Source organism: Neoarius graeffei, chromosome 26 (assembly GCF_027579695.1).
Source record: "Neoarius graeffei isolate fNeoGra1 chromosome 26, fNeoGra1.pri, whole genome shotgun sequence".
In the NCBI taxonomy this organism is placed as follows: domain Eukaryota; kingdom Metazoa; phylum Chordata; class Actinopteri; order Siluriformes; family Ariidae; genus Neoarius; species Neoarius graeffei.
This window is the reverse complement of record NC_083594.1, coordinates 38,093,621-38,116,263: the sequence shown is the minus strand read 5'-3', so window position 1 is coordinate 38,116,263 and position 22,643 is coordinate 38,093,621. Positions and strand designations below refer to the sequence as shown.

Sequence of the window (22,643 nt, the reverse complement as noted above, 5' to 3'; positions counted from 1 at the left end):
GGGTGCTAAGCAGGGCTGAAGCGAGCTGAGTCGTGCTGTTCTGAGGTAGTCGAAACGCGAGCCGTGTCAGGCTGAAGTGAGCTGCAGCGAGCTGAAGTGAGCTGAAAAAGGGTAGTGGAAAAGGGCTAATAGACACAGACAACCATTCACACTCACATTCACACCTACGGTCAATTTAGAGTCACCAATTAGCCTAACCTGCATGCCTTTGGACTGTGGGGGAAACCGGAGCACCCGGAGGAATCCCATGCAGACACGGGGAGAACATGCAAACTCCGCACAGAAAGGCCCTCGCCGGTCACGGGGCTCGAACCCGGACCTTCTTGCTGTGAGGTGACAGCGCTAACCACTACACCACCGTGCTGCCATAAAGAAATCTATGAATATTATTTTTACCTTTATTGCAAAATGTCTACAGCATTAATCCCTCTTGATGTACATCCATCCATTATCTGTAGCTGCTTATCCTGTTCTACAGGGTCGCAAGCAAGCTGGAGCCTATCCAGGGACGGACTGGGACCAAAAAACGGCCCTGGACTTTCCCCCCAAATAGGCCCACTATACTATAGTATACTATATTATAGTGCTATAGTGGTATATTGTCTGTCATAACAAAACCCACACAGATGAACTATTTATGATTGTTTATTCAAGAACTCAAGAACGCCTAATATTCAAGAACGACTAAACATTACTTGCATCTCCTAAACAAAAATGAACATTGACATTGTCTTTTATACTGCTATTTTACAGTCACTTCTATGCTTGCATTTTAAGGAGAAAAAAAATCTGTATCACTGATATTTGTAACTGACTTTGCCAACAATAATTACACTGAGCAGTCATTCTGAATGTTGGCTATTAAAGGTTGGTACAATTAGTGCTGAGGGAGAAGAAGTTTCCTCAGGAGGTCACTGTTTTCTGCCACTCTGTCAATGATACAGTCACTATCCAGGGACATGAGGATGTCTTTTTCAGTAGCCATTAACATGAAGGCCTCAAGGTATTATTTGGAATGACAGCCTTTAAACCTGTACCTGCCTGTAAACTTATACCTCAAAATTCTATTTTTAAAAACCAGCCAAAACTTTGGATAAACATAGCGTTTGATACCTAGGCTACAGACAAGAAGAATAAAACAGATTTGGAGGTTTTTCCTAAATCCCAATTACATTTTTAGCCTTTTAGGTCTATTCTGTGTAAGAATTAGCCTGCTTGACACATTTTATAGTTTTAATATTATGCAGATTTTTTGGTAGGTAAGCCTGACAAACAGATCTAAAATCAGGCTATTAACAAATTGCACAATGCAATGCTGCTGTGATTAGTTATGATACCATTCAACCAATCATCCTTCAAACAACATTTGTAGCCTATTCCACAGACATTCCACTATGCACCACGAAAGAGAAGACAGATCAATAGTGCCAAAATGGAAAACACTTCTCCGCCTCAAACTTTTGGTTAATGATAGGCTAGAGCTTTGGTTCTCTTGAACGTAAAGAGCCTAATCTGCATGAATTATGCAGAGGTGAACATATGAAATCGTGGCCATTTGTGCTTGCCTATCTATTTATAATTGGCTTGCTTGGTAGTTACGTGTTTGTTTTGACAGCAATAAACCACATATTTCTCATCATCACACCGCAAATCCAGTCAATTGAAGATTGGCCTACTATGAGAGGGGTCTATGAGTGGCCTTTACGTAACTTGTTTTATGCTATGGTTTTATGTCGTTGTCACTTACCGGTACCTCCTCTTCCGGTGAAATTCCCTCAGCTGCCTGCCCCTCATCATGACTATCATCATCAGCAATGTGGTTGGTCAGGTTGGATGTCCACCTGGTTCTCAGTCTCGCTCGGTGATAACGTGACATGAACGTTACTGCTGCCAAAAAGCTCTGTGAGCTTTCTACATTTTGAAGCATCTTCTTCAAGTGACTTCACTTTCTTTTGTTTTAACTTTTCCCATCCACCTTTCTCCTTACGTTTTCTGCTTGCCGTCTTTCTGTTGACAGACACTAACGTTACTCTTCTTTGTTGGCTTTTAGGCCTATGGAATAATGATTGACGGATAAATTATCGTCTTAGCACCACCTGTTGTTAGTTGATAGACTGAAAATTTTGGTTATTGAACAGGGCCGACGGCCGTAGACCGGACAGCCGTTCTGGACTTTTCCAGAACACACAGATTACCAGTCCGCCCCTGAGCCTATCCCAGCTGACTATGGGCGAGAGGCGGGGACAAGTCGCCAGGTCATCGCAGGGCTGACACATAGACAACCAGTCACACCTACGGTCAATTTAGAGCCACCAATTAGCCTAACCTGCATGCCTTTGGACTGTGAGGGAAACCCACGCAGACAGAATTAGAAATTCTTTTTAGAAATCATGGACACCACGTCCTCCAAGCTAAAGAAGAGAGGAGACCATCTGGCTTGTTATCAGTGCACGGTTCAAAAGCCAGCATCTGTGATGGTATGAGGGTGCATTAATACCATATGACATGGGTAGCTTGTACATCTGGGAAGGCATCATTAATGCTGAATGATATATACACGTTTCCAAGTAATATGCTGCTATCTAGACAAAATCATTTTCAGGGTAGGCCTTCCTTCTTTCATCAAGACTATGCCAAACCACTTTCTGCACATATTAAAACTGCATGGCTCCGTAGTAAGAGTCCGGGTGCTAGACTGGCCTGCCTGCAGTCCAGACCCCATTTAAAACATTTGGTGCATTATGAATCGCAAAATACGACAAGAGAGACCATGAACTGTTGAGAAACTGAAATTGTATTTCAGGCAAGAATGGGATAACATTTCTCTTTCAAAACTACAGCAATTGGTCTCCTCAATTCCCAAACGTTTACAGTGTTGTTAAAAGTAGAGGTGATGCAACACAGTGGTAAACATGTCTCTATCCCACCCTTTTTGAAACGTGTTACTGACATCAAATTCAAAATGATTTTTTTTTTCAAAAAACAAAATTTCTCATTTTCAACATTTGATTTGTATCTGCATGATATGCACTGTACTATTCACGTCTTTGTACTATTTTCAATGAAGTATAAGGTTTCCATGATTTGCAAATTCTCGCATTGTTTTTATTTACAGTCTAAACAGCGTCCCAACTTTTTTTTTGTAATTGGGGTTGTAATAGCCATTTCAGATTTCCTTAAATCCTAACATTTTGAACAGTATATCTTGTAGAAAGGAGCCTTTTGTTTGGATAATTAGCAGCTTTGTCATTCATAATTACTCCTCCGAGGGCAGTATTAACATTAATGACTATAATCAAGGTAGCAACAAACACAAAGAGCCAGACATGTGAAAACACACAGGCCTGATGTAATTCTCAACACTGTGGGATGTTGTTAAAGCTGGGTGTGAGCTACGTTCAAGAGGTGAAGGACTTTTCACAAATCCATCAGAAATTAATAGAGGTATGTACTCAGTGTCCATTTTATTAGGAACAACTGTTTTTTTTTTTAAAGCTAATTTATTCAATTTTCAAATCGGTCAATCATATGGAAGCAGCACAGTGCATATCATGCAGATACAAGTCAAGAGCTTCACTTGATGTTCACATGAAAAAACAGAATGGGGAAAATGTGATCTCAGTGACTTTAAAAGCGGTGTGTGGTTTGAGAACTCACCATGGTTCCGGTCAGCTTGAACCAGTCTGACCATTCAGTTGTAACTTCTCTCAGCAACCAGGCATTTCCACCCACAGAACTGCTGCTCACAGGATGGTTTTATGCTTTTTTTTTTCCCTTTTGCACCATTCTGTGTTGACTATTTTGTGTGAAAATCCCAGGAGATCAGCTGTTTCTGAAATACTCAAACCAACCCTTCTAGTACCAACAATCATATCACTGGTAAAGTCAGAGAGATCATAATTTTTCTCTCTTTTTGGTTGTTGATGTGAGCATTAACTGGAGCACGTGACCTGTATCTGCAGGATTTTATGCTTTGTACTGTTGCTGCATGACTAGCTGCATGAAAATGACATGAACATGCAGGTGTGGCCAGTGAGTGTAGATTAAACATTCAACAGGCTAAATGAGGGCTTTCCTTTTGTGTGAATGAAAGCTGATCTTTTGACATACATCAGCTACTACTTTACAGAACTGCCCTTTCAGAAGTTGGGAACTGCAATGTCGCTGAACAAAAGCCCCTGCAGCAGATAGTGAGGACCATTGGGGTTCCTCTCCGAACTCTACAAGAAGCACATCATCTGTGGTGCCAACATCATAGTGCAGGACAAGTCCCACCCATCACATGCACCGCTCTCCTCCTGTCTGGCAGAAGGTGCCAAAGCATCTGAACCGTCACTGCCAGAGACTGCAACAGCTTCTTGCCCCAGGCAGTCAGAGTCCTCAACTCTCTGTTATTCCAAAGAACTGACATTTCAAACTGAAACTACAGTTTCTCAGCATTTCTCCTCCATTTGCGTGCACACATGCATTGTCTTCTGTAATATCCTGATCAAAGTAGTTTCTTTTTGCCAGCATAAAAAAGGATTTGTTTGACAGCACTCATTGGATTGACCAATACTTAGAACCATGGGAAAGTCCAAGGAACTCCGTGAAGATCTAAGAAGGAGAATTGTAGATTTACACAAGTTGAGAAGGTCTCTTGGAGCCATTTCTAAACAACTGCAGATTCCAAGATCATCAGTTCAAACAATTGTACGTTAGTACAAGTTAATCGGATGTGTCACCACTTTGGCAAGGTCTGGAAGAAGACCCAAACTGTCACCCTCAGATGAGAGGAAATTGGTTAGGATGTTCAGGAGCCACCAAGGCTCAAGCCTGCCCTGAACTGGAAACTGCTGGAACACCAGCGTCACTGTCCACAATGAAGCGAGTTTTACATTGCCATGGACTGAGAGGGTGCCAACCAAGAAGGAAGCCCCTGCTCCAAAATCGACACCTTCAAGCTCGACTGAAATTTGCAGCTGCCCACATGGACAAGTCAGATGCCTTTTGGTGAAAAGTTTTATGGTCAGACAAAGATTGAGCTATTTGGCCACAATGACGAGAGGTATGTTTGGAGGAATAAAGGTGAGGCTTTCAAACCTAAGAACACTGTACCAGTGGTCAAGCATGGTGGTGGTAGCATCATGCTCTAGGGCTGTTTTGCTGCCAGTGATATTGGTGCAGTGCACAAAGTGGATGGAATAATGGAGGACTACCTCCAAATTATTCAACTTCACCTCAAATCAACAGCTAGACGGTTGCAACTTGGACACAATTAGGTGTTCCAACAGGACAATGATCCCAAACACACATCAAAACTAGTTTTGGAATGGATAAAGCAGGCTAACATTAAGTTTCTGGAATGGCCTTCCCAAAGCCTTGACCTCAACCCGACTGAAATTTTGTGGACTACTCTTAAAAGCTGGGTTCGTGCCAGGAAACCAACCAATTTAAATGAACTCTACCAATTCTGCCAAGAAGAGTGGTCAAATATCCAGCCAGAATTATGCCAGAAGCTTGTTGATGGCGACCAAAAGCGTCTGGTCAAGGTGCAACTTGCTAAGGGACATTTAACTAAATATTACCGGGGGTGTATGTATATATTTGAGCCTGTACGTATAATTTTGACCCTGTGTGGATTAGAGAAAATCCCAAATAAATTAAAACTTGTGCACTCAATTCTTGTTTTTTGAAGTCATTAAAGATGTATGCTGTACAATCATTCCACCCAGGAAAAAGAACAGTTCAAGGAAATCATTAACAGCCCAAAATTACCATGACATTCATGCCCATGAGGAGTGTAGGTAAACTTCTGACCACAACTGTAGCTAGATGTCCAAGACAGCTAATATTACTTAGATAGCTATATATAGTTATTTATATACCTTGTTTTTTGTAATCTTCTACTTCTCTATAAACACACCATGGGGAGCCTGAAGGAAACTGTATTTCAATGCACTGTATACTTGTATATGGATGTATTGACGATAAAGCTCTCAAATCTTGACAAATACGCAAATGTGAGAAAACAAGATTAACTGTGAGCTACTGCTCACTTATGTATACCTCCACTCTCGCTTATATCAGAATGCAAGTGATCAAAGGAATAGGACACTTATGAATGTTGACTTCAACAAATAATTAACCCTGAAACAAGTAAATAAAGTGTTCTCCCCAGGGATTTCAAATAGCATCCTGGTAAACTGTGATTTTGAAATAGCGTCAAAATCCACCCTATATGTTTCGTAAATACATTCAGTGGGTAAACAGGAAGTCGATGTGCGACAGACCTGAAAATGGTATACACGGCATAGAACCCCAAGCTGAAGCTCGGTACCAAATATCAAGCAGTTGTGATTTGTAGTTGCTGAGAAAAAATGTTACGACAATTTTGTAAATCCATGCTATATGTTTCGTAAATGCATTTAGTCGGTAAACAGGAAGTTGATGTGGGACAGACCAGAAAACAGTATACACAGTATAGAACCAGTATAAACCCCCCACCCCCACCCCCAGAGCAGGAGTATAATAATTAGCCAATACTAAGCAGATTCACATCCTCATAGACATGACCAGACATTTTTCGATTTTGAATTCAAGTTCATTTTATTATTTAGTGCAAATAATATTTAAAAAAAAAAGCATGGTCTAAAAGGAACTATGTCAGGAAATCAAAACAGTGTGACAAAACCATAAAGCACAGACAAATTATATTCTCAATATGTACAAGACACTAAGCGTGTTCTTTTTGAACTTGCATTCTTTCCTATTTTCTCTTGCACAAATGGCCTGTGGTCATTCAAATTGAACTAATTTGGGTTTGTTGGAGTTCTTTGCAAATCTTCTGCATAATCATAGCAAGTCTGAGCCTTCCAACTGCCTCTCTTACAAGGGCGCACAAAGGGCAGCTCACCAGTAATAACATGAACACTTGGTACAATTTACTACTTCAGAAATAAGTTGAATAACCTCAACATTACAGAAGACACATTAATGATAACAGTATAATCTCGGACAACAGCATGATGAGCAAGACAATTGGCATCTCGGGGTAGACTTTGTTGTTTAGAACAGTTCGACTTTTCCTTTGGCTCCAGACAGGTTACAATGTGGTTCATTTAAAGTGATTACAATATCAGAACACCATGTAATACACATCTGTAGCTAAACATACTGGTTATTTACATACATCCTGTACATATTGTTCAAATAACATCTAAAATGTAGGTGAATTTCAAGCAGCTAGTTTCCTTCATTAATGCAATCTTTTACATCTGTTTAACACAATGGGATAGTTATTGAAATGAACAGATCAACAAGTCCGTGTTGCAAAGAAAAAGAAAGTATAAACTTTTACAAGGAAAAAAAAAAAAGCCTTAGCCACAGGTTCAGCTAATCATTTGCATGCACCTACTTCTGGGGGGGAAAGAAATGATCAAAGCTTAAAAGGTTAGATTTAGTTCCCACCAGTTGAATTTTGCAAACAGTTTCAACAGAATTATGAATGAATATTAACAGTGCTTATGTGTTAAGGTTGTTCTTTGCTTCCCTTTCTTCAAATAAATACAAAAAAAAAAAAAAAATCAATTTAAAGAAACTGACTGATGCCAGAAATGTAAGCACAAAATACTTCATAGCAAATAAAGCCAAAAGTGCAACATTTATCCAGTAGCAAATTTCACAGCATGCACATGAACCGTTCACCCACACACACAAAAAAACAAACACACACACACACACACTCACTGGAGAGACTGGTGCTAGGTTGAGGTGCTACGTCCAAACCGAAACTTAAACTGCCTGCTTAGGCTCCTATCATCATGCTTCAACCTTTCATGCTTCACTTCAAGATAAGCTGTTCAGAACACCTGCAAGTCAGGTCTTTCTTGGGTTGTATGCTATACGGCTAGGCGATATATTGAAGTACGTCACTGTCACAATGTGGAAAGCACACATTCTTGGTCTATAAAGTGCCAATGTGATTAAAACAACGTAGTGCTTATTGAAAGCTAAAGGTTTAATTGGTTTGTAGATGCATGATGAATAAAAACCAAGTTTACAATTCACATGGAAACCCAGAATGTTTTATATCGCATGTATTCATGACTGTACATTGGTGGAAATTCATTGCACAAACAGAGAATATAATCAGACTGCTTTTACAGTTCTTTTGTCAAATAATAACCTGGATTTCTGTCCATATCGCCCAGCTATAGCATTTATCAAATCCCGCGTAGGTTCCTTAACAGTATTGGTGACAAAAAGGAGCCATTTTAATTAATTTCTTGCTTATACAGTATATGAGAAGGAGAAAGAGAAGGCATGGTACAATGTAAAGTAACATATCTTAAATTTGGGCTCCGACCTACACGAGTGCAGATTTTTAAGTCAAAGCTCAGGGTTAGTTTTTTTTGAAAATCACTGCATCCTGGATCTACTCAAAGTTTGGCAATTGTTTACAGAAGAAAATAAAACCGTGAACAATAAACCCAAGTCTGTTCCAGAGCCATTTTTGTCATTCACACTACTACAGAAGTTGTAGGACTGAGTTAGAGCTTGCATGACTACACACAAGTTTGCAATGCCACAGAATCTCAAGTGTTTTTGTTTTTCAAGACATGATAGATCCCTGCCACCACCAATGTGAATTTAATCGTTTTATAAAACTCCATAACTCCCTTTTATCCTTATTAGGTAAAACCTGTAATAATCTAAATCACAGAGACATAAAAGTCACAACGAAAGCGAGCTCCAAATCGAGCCAAAATAAAAGAACATCTTAAAAAGAAATAAGTTAACATTTCACTTCCTCTCTCGACAGGAAACTGTGAGGCTGTACAATGGACAAAGCTTTCAGATCCTTTAGGAACGCATTCGTTATCGCAGAGAGTCAGTGTTTCTTATCTCAACCACAGCTATTTCAGCCATGTCCTATTCTCGTTGTCCACGGAGAGGGCAAAAAGACCCAACACGACTAGCACATGTAGTGATGGCTCTCCATCACAGAGTCTACAAGTCTCCAGGGCAGGAGAATCAGCAACAAACACCCCCACTGTGGGGAAAATACATCCTTCTACGCAGCGACTCACAGACCACAGCGCAAAGACAGACACGTCTACATGCTCCTCAGCAGGCTTCCTCTTCCAAGTCAGATCCCTTTACAGGGATGCACCAAATTACACCTGTCGATCAGAATGTAGCAATCACCTAATGTCTGTCTTTGCAACTGTGTGTTTGTGTTAGCGGCTGGCATCAGAGCTGCCTGTGCTCAGCTGGTGCCAGTCCACCCAATGCTGTCCAGGTGTTAGATTCTTTAAGGGAATGATGGCCTCGCCCAACAGTGTGTTTTCCCAGAACGCCCCGTCGCCTAGCACTCGAAGATGGATTGACCTTTGGCTCAGGTCCCCAAGTGGTATCCCATCATACACCAGCTATAGGATGAGAAAACCAAAGCAAACATCAGGGATAATGGTTTTTACAATCTGACTGGTCACAGTGCAAAATTTTATTCATTTTTTTCAGTTTCACAATTATTGGATCCCTTCAAGAGTATGGGCAAAATTTATTGGATAAAACATTTACTTTTCTTGCGAACAAATTCTTTGGTTGCGCGTGATGTCATAGCTAATTACGCATGAGGCTTTGAACCGGAAGTCAGCCATGTTGGACGACATACACAAACTGACGCAGCGCACATTTACGATAGAAGATATGCTCGAGAGGTTGTTACGCCCAAGAATTCCTTTTGCTTCTTCGCTATGTTGACTCTGTGCTGTAATTGGATGTGGGCACAACTCTATTCGAGACAAGGGGACTTATAAGTTCTTTACAATTCCAGCAATTATAAATAATCAAGGAGAACCCCCCCCGCAAAAAAAAAACAACAACAAGAGAGTTGTCCACGGAGCACAGACGTCAATGGCTGTGCAACAGAAACCGGGCTGATCTAAGCGATGAGAAAGCAAAAACCACACGAGTCTGCAGTGAACATTTTATCAATGGTAAGTGCTACAAACCAGTTATTAATGAAAGATTGCAATATATAAGAAATATTGGCCTGTTTAGTAGCCTGGTCGTGCAGAAACTCACTGCTGTCAAACGTTACAAAGCCGTGATCGTCGAGTGCGTGAGCCGACAATCAAAGGCTTCTATGATTATTTCATTTTAAAAAGAGCTGTATGTAATTTTTGATGACGCTGCTTTTATTTTGCTTTTTATTTCCATTAGGGAAACCAGCTGGTCTCTACAATTTTACGGATCCAGACTGGGCTCCAACACAAAATAGGGGCCACAACAAAATCAAAGATGGTACTAAAGCGGTAGCTCGAAATGCTAGCCTTACAGAGTGCAGAAAGAAACGCAAAATTATTGAGCCATCTTCCCAAACGATCACAGAGTCAACCGAACAAGATTCATGTCAATCCACTACCTCAAATACTGCAGCCTCCTCGCCCGGTGAGTGCTCTTTTATAACTAAATGTGTTATATAGTGTGTTTTCAGTTGCAAAGTGTTCACCCAGCCAGAGACATAAAAATGATGAGCCTCCATTGATTTGTAGGCTTGGTACCTTTTCTTGGAAAGGCCATCCAGTGAGTTAAAATAAGTCGAATATGTTATCGCGTGGAACGCTGTTTACAGACGCCTTATTGTTTGATTGTATATCTTCCAACATGGCAGCAGTCAATGACGCAAGAAAAGAATAGGAAGAATAGTTATCCTTTGTTGCAATTGTTCTCATTTTTGCATTCTCGGATGGATCACTAGGTGCAAAGGTATTTTATACCAAAACCTTTGTCTCTACCAGGAGGTTAAGACTTGGCTATGGATAGATGCTTCCAAAACTTAATGATGGACAACAAGAGTAATGGCCATCTCATTCTCCAGATTTGAACCTTACTGAAAAGCTGCAGTTGAACTAAAGACAGTATCCACATATGCAAAAGACAGTCATCAATAAGGAAACTCAAATTGCTGTACAGTGCTCAGCGTAAATGAGTGCACCCCCTTTGAAAAGTAACATTTTAAACAAGATCTCAATGAACACAGTTTCCAAAATGTTGACAAGACAAAGTTTAATACAACATCTGTTTAACTTATAACGTGAAAGTAAGGTTAATAATATAACTTAGATTACACATTTTTTCAGTTTTACTCAAATTAGGGTGGTGCAAAAATGAGTACACCCCACAACAAAAACTACTACATCTACCGTAGTATTTGTATGGCCTCCATGATTTTTAATGACAGCACCAAGTCTTCTAGGCATGGAATGAATAAGTTGGCGACAGTTTGCAACATCAACCTTTTTCCATTCTTCAACAATGACCTCTTTGAGTGACTGGATGCTGGATGGAGACTGATGCTCAACTTGTCTCTTTACAATTCCCCAAAGAAAATAATTTCTTTACACCACAAAGGTGAAGGCTACAAGATGATCAGCAAAGCTTTACTTATCAGTCAGAATACTGTAGCAAAAGTGGTACAAAAATTTAAGAAAGATGGAACTGCAACCATCTCACAGAGACGTCCAGGTTGTTCACGGAAGTTAACACCTCGACAGGAGCGTCTTCTGATGAGACGGGTTGAAGAAAATCGGCATGCAAGTTCACTGCAGTTATCTAAAGAAGTAGAAAGCCAAACTGGGGTGACTATTTCCCGTGACACAATATGGCGTATGCTGCAGAGGAATGGTATGCATGGATGCCGTCCATGAAAGAAGCCTCTCCTAAAGCCCAGGCACAAAAAAGCCCGCCTAGAGTTTGCCAGGGCCCATGCGGACAAAGATGAAGACTACTGGGACTCTATACTTTGGAGTGATGAGACCAAGATAAATGTTTTTGGAACTGATGGCTTCAAAACTGTATGGTGTTGCAAAGGTGAGGAATACAAAGAAAAATGCCTGGTGCCTCCAGTGAAACATGGTGGTGGCAGTGTCCTTATGTGGGGCTGCATGAGTGCTGCTGGTGTCGGGGAGCTGCATTTCACTGACGGCATCATGAACTCACAGATGTATTGCTCTATACTGAAAGAGAAGATGCTACCATCACTCCGTGCCCTTGGTCGTTGTGCACTTTTCCAACATGACTAAACACACATCTAAGGCCACTGTTGGATTTCTGAAGAAGAACAGGGTGAAAGTGATTCAGTGGCCAAGTATGTCTCCTGATCTGAACCCAATCGAACACCTATGGGGAATTCTGAAGAGACAAGTTGAGCATCGCTCTCCATCCAGCATCCAGTCACTAAAAGAGGTCATTGTTGAAGAATGGAAAAAGATTGATGTTGCAAAATGTCGCCAACTTGTTCATTCCATGCCTAGAAGACTTGGTGATGTCATTAAAAATCATGGCGGTCATACAAAGTACTAGATGTAGTAGTTTTTGTTGTGGGGTGTACTCATTTTTGCACCACCCTAATTTGAGTAAAACTGAAAAAATGTGTAATCTAAGTTATATTATTAACCTTACTTTCACGTTATAAGTTAAACAGATGTTATATTAAACCTTGTCTTGTCAACATTTTGGAAATTCTTTGTGTTCATTGAGATCTTGTTTAAAATGTTACTTTTCAAAGGGGGTGCACTCATTTACGCTGAGCACTGTACATGGAGGAGCCATTACTCTCTCAGTACAACACGAACCAATCATGGTCATGTTTGAGCCCATAAATAATACAGAAACCGTAAATAGTACATTAAAAAAAATGATACAGCACTGATACGTTTCAACTTAACGTTAGATACATATTTTTTTTGCCCTTTCTCTAGAAACAGTGCCATTAATTCTGGTTTTGTCTGAAATAGTTTGCAGGTTCTCAGGAAACACAATATTATCATCATAGACATTTGAAAATGCAGTAACTGCCTCTGTTGACCATTCCAAAGGAAGCTTAAAGTGTTCTCTTGTGACATGAATACAGTGTTTACCATTTCATTATACGTGGGGTTGCACGTGCGGCGAGCTGCCTTCGTCTTCCTCTTGCTTGTTTTCTGGGGATCAGGGAGCAGGTAGAGTTTGACATATGGATCAGGATCAGTGCCGTCCTGCAAGGGTTGCTGTTGAAAAACACAGAATTGTTATATCACATTTCGTCTTAATGCAATATATAATGGAAACGCCGCCAATGCCAAAAGACTCACCAGGCCTCGTATGTGCATCACCATAATGAAAAGCTTGTTGCTCTTGTAGGAAATCGACAATTTCACTTCACCAGCCACTTTACCAGGCACAGGAGTCCAAGAACCTTCTGTAATCGCAGAAGAATGTGTTTAGCACAGTGTGTGAGGGTGTATACACAAAACCTGCTTGGTGGAAAGTTAGAAAATGTTACAGTGCCTTGCAAAAGTATTCATCCCCCTTGGTGTTTGTCCTGTTTTGTTGCATTACAAGCTGTAATTAAAATGGATTTTTGGGGGATTAGCACCACTTGATTTACACAACAACATGCCTACCACTTTAACGTGCGCATTGTTTTTTTTTTTTATTGTGAGACAAACAATAAGATGAAAAAACAGGGATCTGGAGTGTGCATAAGTATTCACACCTCCCCCCAAAGTCAATACTTTATAGAGCCACCTTTTGCTACAATTACAGCTGCAAGTCTCTTGGGGTATGTCTCTATTAGCTTAGCACATCTAGCCACTGGGATTTTTGCCCATTCCTCAAGGCAAACCTGCTCCAACTCCTTCAAGTTAGATGGGTTGCATTGGTGTACAGCAATCTTCAAGTTGTGCCACAGATTCTCAATTGGATTGAGGTCTGGGCTTTGATTAGGCCATTCCATGACATGTAAATGTTTCCCTTTAAACCACTCCAGTGTAGCTTTAGCAGTATGTTTAGGGTCATTGTCCTACTAGACCATGAACCTTCGTCCCAGTCTCAAACCTCTGGCTGACTCAAACAGGTTTTCCTCCAGAATTGCCCTGTATTTAGTGCCATCCATCTTTCTTTCAGTCCTGACCAGCTTTCTTGTCCCTGCAGATGAAAAACATCCCCACAGCATTGATGCTGCCACCATCATGCTTCATTGTAGGGATGGTGTTCTCAGGGTGTTGGGTTTGCGCCACACATGGCATTTCCCATGATGGCCAAAAAGTTCAAATTTTGTATCATTTGACCAGAGAATCTTCGTCAATGTGTTTGGGGAGTGTGCCACATGCTGTTGGGCAAACTCCAAACGTGATTTTTTTAAGCAATGACTTTTTTTCTAGCTACTCTTCCATAAAACCCCACTCTGTGGCGTGTACGGCTTAAAATGGTCCTATGGATAGATACTCCCATCTCCACTGTGGATCTTTGCAGCTCCCTCAGCATTATTGTTGGTGTCTTTGTTGCATCTCTGATTAATGCCCTCCTTGCCCAGTCTATGAGTTTTGGTGGGCGGCCTTCTCTCGTCAGGTTTGCAGTGGTGCCATATTCTTTCCATTTTGCTATAATGGATTTAACGGTGCTCCCTGGGATATTCAAAGTTTGGGATAATTTTTTTTTAATCACCAACCCTGATCTATACTTCTCCACAACTCCACAACAAACTCTGACCTGTTTGGAGTGCTCCTTGGTTTTCATGTTGCTTGCTTAGTAGTGTAGCAGAGTCAGGGTCCTTCCAGAACAGGTTGATTTATACAGACATCATGTGACACTTTGATTGCACACAAGTGGATCTTAGTCAACTAATTGTGTGACTTATGAAGTGAATTGGTTGGACCAGCTCTTATTTAGGGGTTTCATACAAAAGGGGGTGAATACTTATGCACACTGCAGATTTCTGTTTTCTCATCTTAATTATTGTTTGTGTCACAATAAAACAATTATTTTCACCTTTAAAGTGGTAGGCATGTTGTGTAAATTAAATGGTGTTAACCCTCCAAAAATCCATTTTAATTAGTTCCAGCTTGTAATGCAACAAAACAGGACAAACACCAAGAGGGATGAATACTTTTGCAAGGCACTGTATGTAGCACTGGTTGTGTACAGTGCCCTCCACAATTATTAGCACCCCTTGTAAAGGTTAGTAAAAAGGGTTAGGGAAAAAAAAAATCCACTTTTTGCTGAAGTAGCTTCATCTCAGGGCGGCATGGTGGTGTAGTGGTTAGCGCTGTCACCTCACAGCAAGAAGGTCCTGGGTTCGAGGGCCTTTCTGTGCAGAGTTTGCATGTTCTCCCCGTGTCTGCGTGGGTTTCCTCCGGGTGCTCCGGTTTCCCCCACAGTCCAAAGACATGCAGGTTAGGCTAACTGGTGGCTCTAAATTGACCGTGAGTGTGAATGTGAGTGTGAATGGTTGTCTGTGTCTATGTGTCAGCCCTGTGATGACCTGGCGACTTGTCCAGGGTGTACCCCGCCTTTCGCCCGTAGTCAGCTGGGATAGGCTCCAGCTTGCCTGCGACCCTGTAGGACAGGATAAAGCGGCTAGAGATAATGAGAATGAGATGAGCTTCATCTCACACTGGGGGGAAAAAAAAAAAAAAGAGAAAAATTCAACCTTGAATTAAAATAAATTTATTCAGAGAAAAACAAATCCCTCATCAAGAAATAATTATTTTCAACAAAAACACACGTGCCACAGTGTAACTGAAGCATGTTTCCCATTTAAATTGTACATTTCTGAGCTGAATGGAGCGTGTAGGAACTTTCAAGCTGTAATCCATGACTTCCTGATTAACTGGGGTACAAATATGAGGGGACACAGAGGCTAAATTTGCTTCGTCATCCATCAACATGGTAAAGATAAGAGAACACAAACCAAATGAGGGAGTAGTGTGTTGACCTTCATAAGTCAGGGAAGGTTTTTTTTTTTAAATTAAAATAAATAAATAAAACCCACTAGCTACTTGCCTGAAAATGGTCATTTCTACTGTTAGGTCAATAATAAAAAAAAAGTAGACACCAGCTGGAACTGTTACAAACTTGCCTGGAAGAGGACCCAGGACACATGCTTCAGATCACTGTCCTGCTGGAAGTGTTTACCTGTGACCTGTTTGCTATCCCCATTAATGTTTAACTAGCTTTATTCAATTTCTGCAGAATAAGGAAGCAAAGTGCGGACACTGATAAGTGACAACTCATGCCACATGATTACAAATTCCCACCATGTGTTGGCTGATTTGAAGCTCAATGGAAATGACTGATAAAGCCCGAACACACCATTGGCCTGTTTCTGGTCATCGCTGTCACACATGCACTCTTAGGCTGAATAGTTTGAGCTTTATGACTCATTAGTGGACTGAGTCACATGATGATGGTGGATGAACATTCACCCTGATGTAGTACATGTCATGCTCACATGCTTGATGAATCACCAATATTTAGCCTCTAAAAAAGAAACACTATATGCAGGTTTTTGGAGGGGTAGCACCATTTGATTTACACTACATGCCTAACAATTTAAAGGTACACATTGTTTTGTTTTTATTGTGACACAAACAATAATTAAGATGAAAAAAAAAAAGAAATCTGGAGTGTGCGCAAGTATCCCCCCCAAGTCAATACTTTGTAGAGCCATTTTTTGCTGCAATTACAGCTGCAAGTCTCTTGGGGTATGTCTCTATTAGCTTAGCACATCTAGCCACTGGGATTTTTGCCCATTCCTCAAGGCAAAACTGCTCCAACTCCTTCAAGTTAAATGGGTTGCGTTGGTGTACAGCAATCTTCAAGTTATGCCACAGATTCTCAATTGGATTGAGGTCTGGGCTTTGACTAGGCCATTCCAAGACATTTAAAGTTTCCCCTTTAAACCACTCCAGTGTAGCTTTAGTCGTATGTTTAGGGTCATTGTCCTACTAGACAGTGAACCTTCGTTCCAGTCTCAAACCTCTGGCTGACTCAAACAGGTTTTCCTCCAGAATTGCCCTGTATTTCGTGCCATCCATCTTTCTTTCAGGGCGGCACGGTGGTGTAGTGGTTAGCGCTGTCGCCTCACAGCAAGAAGGTCTGGGTTCGAGCCTCGTGGCCGGCGAGGGCCTTTCTGTTTGGAGTTTGCATGTTCTCCCCGTGTCCACGTGGGTTTCCTCCGGGTGCTCCGGTTTCCCCCACAGTCCAAAGACATGCAGGTTAGGTTAACTGGTGACTCTAAATTGACCGTAGGTGTGAATGTGAGTGTGAATGGTTGTCTGTGTCTATGTGTCAGCCCTGTGATGACCTGGCGACTTGTCCAGGGTGTACCCCGCCTTTCACCCGTAGTCAGCTGGGATAGGCTCCAGCTTGCCTGCGACCCTGTAGAACAGGATAAAGCGGCTAAAGATAATGAGATGAGATCTTTCTTTCAGTCCTGACCAGCTTTCCTGTCCCTGCAGATGAAAACCATCCTCACAGCATGATGCTGCCACCATCATGCTTCACTGTAGGAATGGTGTTCTCAGGGTGTTGGGTTTGCGCCACACATGGCATTTCCCATGATGGCCAAAAGTTCAATTTTAGTCTCATCTGACCACAGAATCTTCTGCCATGTGTTTGGGGAGTCTGCCACATGCTGTTGGGCAAACTCCAAACGTATTTTCTTAAGCAATGACTTTTTTTTTTTTCTGGCCACTTTTCCATAAAGCCCCGCTCTGTAGCGTGTACGGCTTAAAGTGGTCCTATGGAGAGATACTCCCATCTCCACTGTGGATCTTTGCAGCTCCTTCAGCGTTATCGTTGGTGTTTTTGTTGCATCTCTGATTAATGCCCTCCTTGCCTGGTCTGTAAGTTTTGGTGGGCGGCCTTCTCTTGTCAGGTTTGTAGTGGTGCCATGTTCTTTCCATTTTGCTATAATGGATTTAATGGTGCTCCCTGGGATATTCAAAGTTTGGGATATTTATGACCCAACCCTGATCTATACTTCTCCACAACTTTGTCTCTGACCTGTTTGGCGTGCTCCTTGGTTTCCATGTTGCTTGCTTAGTAGTGTTGCAGAGTCAGGGTCCTTCCAGAACAGGTTGATTTATACAGACATCATGTGACAGATCATGTGACACTTTGATTGCACACAGGTGGATCTTAATCAACTAACTTTTTGACTTATGAAGTGAATTGGTTGGACCAGCTCTTATTTAGGGGTTTCATACGAAAGGGGGTGAATACTTATGCACACTCCAGATTTCCGTTTTTTCATCTTAATTATTGTTTGTCTCACAATAAAAAAAAAAATGTGCAACTTTAAAGTGGTAGGCATGTTGGGTAAATCAAATGGTGCTAACCCTCCAAAAATCCATTTTAATTCCAGCTTGTAATGCAACAACACAGGACAAACACCAAGGGGGATGAATACTTTTGCCAGACACTGTACATCTACAAACAGTCACCTGTTGGTTTGTTGCCCAGTGCGTTTACAGCAGTTCCTACTGGCCGCTCATCTCTTGGTAACGGGTGGAAGAAAGTGTAGACCAGGTCACACTGCAAGCAGGGAGACAGAAACTAAGAATCAACACACCATCTAAAGGCCTCCGTCACACTTATTCGGAATTAGCAGGAATCAAGCAGAACCAGCCGGAATGAAAAACATTTTTCTAAATTTGTGCCACATTTGGGCAGGAATTCCAAACTGATCAACATTCTTACAGCTTTGTAAGAATGCTGTTCGAATACTTAGAATGCACTTTGAACCTGCCTCGAATGATTCTTGCACATTCCGGGTGTATTAGCTTTTGAATGCAGTTCAAATGTAGTTGGAACACAGTAGGAATACCTAGAACGCTGTCAGAATATTAAGGATGCACTTCCAATGCCGTACGAGTGCGGTTCGATTGCTGCCTGAATACCACCAGAAGTCTGGTCGGAAGGTGCCTTGAATGTTGTACGAATTCACCTCAAATGCAGTCAGAATGCTCCCAGAATAGCCACAGAATATGTTTCGAATGTCTAAGAATTCAAAGAGAATGCAGCTCGAATACTTAGAATGTACTTCGCATATCCCGGAATACACAAAGAATTTTCATTCCGACAGGATTTGAAGTGGCTTTCCATTTAAATTTTTCCCTCAAACACGATCAGAATGTTTCGAATGCTGTTGGAATACTGTAAGAATATTTAGAATGCAGTCAGAATACAGTTAGAATACACTTCGAATGCCGTTTGATATTTCTCCTCTTCGAATGCACCTCAAATGTTTTGAGCATGAGCAAAACATTCGGGCCGGCCACAAGAATGGGCCCGAATGTTTGGAATGCACTCAGAATTTTTAGAATGTACTTTGAATATCCCGGAATATACGAAGAATTTTCATTCTGGCGGCATTCCGGCTCATTCCGCCTCTAGTGTGACTATACCCTAAGCACGGCTCGAAATTCGCAGTGGTCCGGCCACATTATCGCCCATTTAAACACGTGTTTTTGTTGTTGTTTACATCTACATCTGCCAAAGCTACGTTGCGATGTGGAATTTTCTGAAAGGTGTACAGAAACCGCCAGAGACGGGGACAAAGCGACCTCGGTCTGAAGAGGAGAAAAAGGCCGCCGATAAAGCGTACGAGAAGGAGAAACGACAAAGGACATATGGCCCTTTTCCACTACCCTTTTTCAGCTCACTTCAGCTCGCTTCAGCCCGACACGGCTCGCGTTTCGACTATCTAAGAACAGCACGACTCAGCTCGCTTCAGCCCTGCTCAGCCCCCAAAACTCGCACGGTTTTGGAGTGAGGCTGAAGTGAGCCAAACCGAGCTGAGTGGGGCTAGGGGCGTGAGCAGACACTCCCCTGTGCACTGATTGGTGAGGAGGAGTGTCCTCACATGCCCACACACGCCCCGCGAGCACGCTGGGATCTGTAAACACCGTAAACCCGGAAGAAGAAGAATTACGAATTACGAGAATTATGAAGCCTTATGCGCCTCGCCTCATCTATACGCTCTTGCCAGTATCTGTTGGCGTTGTCGGTGACAACAAGCCACAGCACCAAGACCAGCAACACTAACGACTCCATGTCCTCCATGTTTATTGTTTACTATCCGGGTCGTGAGACTACCGCTTAAAAGGTCACTGATGCCACTGTTTGCGCCGCCTAACGACATCACCTGACGTCCACCCACTTTCACTAACTCCACCCAATGTGTCCACCCACTTCCAGCCAGCACGGTTCAGCGCGGTTGTAGTCGAAATGCAACTCCAACAGCCCCACTCAGCTCGACTCAGCCCAACTCAGCACGGCACGGCTCAGCCCAACTCAGCCGCGTTGGTAGTGGAAAAGCGGCATTATAAGCAAACGTGGGACCAGGGTAAGCCTTGGCTGAGATACGATTTTTATGGAATAATTAATTTTCTTCAAGTTGATTCCTAGTCAATATGAAGCTCCTAATGCTTTCTCTCTCATAAATGGTCAAGTACAGAAAGCATGTTGGACATATTTGAGGTGCTATAGTCATGATAGTAAGTATATTTGTTTTCAATACTCATACACCAAGTTGCCAAGTTTTCCAATATATTATTATTTGTTGATATTATATTATGGTGCTCTGTGTTGTTCTCATTTATGTATTTAACAACAGTATCAAAATACTCGGGTCTTGAAATAAATGCACATTAGTCATGAACAATGGTAACTACTCTCTTTTGCGTTATTTTTGACAGAAGTAAAATTCATACATGAACAAATTTTGGTTAGTTGGTTTTCTGTTTGGCTAGTTACTTTGGAAGGTAACTAGTCCGGCTGGCTGGTGAAAAAATAATTTCTAGGCCTGCAAAGCGAACACTGAAGTTGGAGACTGACATGCATTCTAAATATATTTGCATAGCATTCTTTTTAGACGCTCCCTAAAGACGACACAGTGGTGGAAGTGTGAATTGTTTGATTCCTCCCAGAGCTGACTAGGAGGGGCAGAAATACTGTCTATCTAAAGCACAAGGGTTGGGTTGTTGTTGTTGGTTTTTTCCCCAGCTTTCTGAGAAACCTGTGGCTGATTTCCAGGAAGCAATACTGTCAAACTGAAATGCAAGCACACAGATCATTTATGAGTTTCCTTACTGCCTAGTGAGGAACCCCTGCTGCATAAGCAGTGACATTCCTTCATCCCATACCATATTTAATCAGTTATAAATACAACAAATAGCATAATTAAACTGTTGTGTGTGACTATACAGGCCAAAACAAACCTGGTTTTCATTCATGTTTTCCTAGTCCTTCGAAACGGACAGTGTTTGATGGAAATAACTGGTGCAAAGTACCTGAGCAACCTCGTTGGCTGAGTGGATCAGATGCCACACGTATGCGTTCAGCTCGTCTTTCCTTCGATCAGCCATGGCTTCTCCACGAGAGCGGCCAATCACAAAACGGCTGGGAAAGCTGCAGAACAGCCGAGTGAGAGATGGACAGAGCTTTAACATGAGCTTGTGTATAATAGCGTAGTGAAGAGGTAGTGCAATGTAAATGTAAAGCATTTGCCTTTTTTAAGCTTCTGTTTATTCAGTGATAAAATACAGGCACAGATAAAAGAGTTTCCATTAAGTTCAGCAGTCAGCGAGTTTAGTATATTATGTTCTGTTTGTCAGTCACACAGGATGATTTTCCCACATCATTTAAAAAAAAAAAAAAAAAAGGCAGGACAATAACTTGGGTTCTAATCCCACATCATTTTGAAAGACATGTACAGTGCCTTGAAAGAATACCCCTTGAACTTTTTCACATTTTTCCACCTTACAACCACGAACTTAAAAGTTTTTTATTGAGATTTTATGTGATAGACCAACACAGAGTAGCACATAATTGTGAAGTGAAACGAAAATGATAAATGGTCTTCAAAATTTTAAACAAATAAAAATCTGAAAAATGTGGTGTGCATTAGTATTCAGCCCCCCGTACTCTGATACCTCTAAATACAATCCAGTGCAATCAATTGCCTTCAGAAGTCATCTAATTAGTTAATAGAGTCCTACTGTGTGTACTTTACTCTCAGCATAAATACACTTGTTCTGTGAAGGCCTCAGTGGTTTGTTAGAGAACACTGAAGAACAAACAGCATCATGAAGACCAAAGAACTCACCAGACAGGTCAGGGATAAAGTTCTGGAGAAGTTTAAAGCAGGGTTAGGTTATAAAAAATATCCCAAGCTCTGAACATCTCAAGAAGCACTGTTCAATCCATCATTCAAAAATGGAAAAAGTACGGCACAACTGCAAACCTACCAAGACATGGCCGTCCACCTAAACTGACAGAGTGAGCAAGGAGAGCACTGGTCAGAGAAGCAGCCAAGAGGCCCATGATCACTCTGGAGGAGCTGCAGAAATCCACAGCTCAGGTGGGAGAATCTGCGCACAGGACAACTATAAATCATACACTCCACAAATCTGGCCTTTTTGGAAGAGTGGCAAGAAGAAAGCCATTGTTGAAAGATAGGCATAAGAAGTCCTGTTTGCAGTTTGCCAGAAGCCATGTAGGGGACACAGCAAACATGTGGAAGAAGGTGCTTTGGTCAGATGAGACCAAAGTTGAACTTTTTGGCCTAAATGCAAAGCGCTATGTGTGGCGGAAAACTAACACTGCTCATCGCCCTGCACACACCATCCCCACTGTGAAACATGGTGGTGGCAGCATCATGCTATGGGGATGCTTTTCTTCAGCAGGGACAGGGAAGCTGGTCAGAGTTGATGGGAAGATGGATGGAGCTAAATACAGGGCAATCCTGGAGGCTGCAAAAGACTTGAGACTGGGAAGGAGATTCACCTTCCAGCAAGACAATGACCCTAAACATACAGCCAGAGCTA

General features: G+C 41.7%; 1 protein-coding gene across 2 annotated transcripts in view; it reads right to left on the bottom strand.

Annotated features, from left to right (window-relative positions):
• Window positions 1-8,050: 8,050 nt before the first annotated feature.
• pik3c2b (phosphatidylinositol-4-phosphate 3-kinase, catalytic subunit type 2 beta) overlaps window positions 8,051-22,643 on the bottom strand; it is a 143,217-nt gene continuing 128,624 nt past the window's right edge. For both annotated transcript variants that reach the window (XM_060910318.1, XM_060910319.1), the window contains exons 29-33: window positions 21,108-21,225; window positions 18,258-18,348; window positions 13,122-13,228; window positions 12,909-13,037; window positions 8,051-9,413 (exon numbers count right to left, since the gene is read on the bottom strand). In XM_060910318.1, coding sequence (XP_060766301.1) covers window positions 9,222-9,413; window positions 12,909-13,037; window positions 13,122-13,228; window positions 18,258-18,348; window positions 21,108-21,225 — 637 coding nt within the window. In that variant the 3' untranslated portion in view covers window positions 8,051-9,221. The remainder of the gene's footprint in view (window positions 9,414-12,908; window positions 13,038-13,121; window positions 13,229-18,257; window positions 18,349-21,107; window positions 21,226-22,643) is intronic.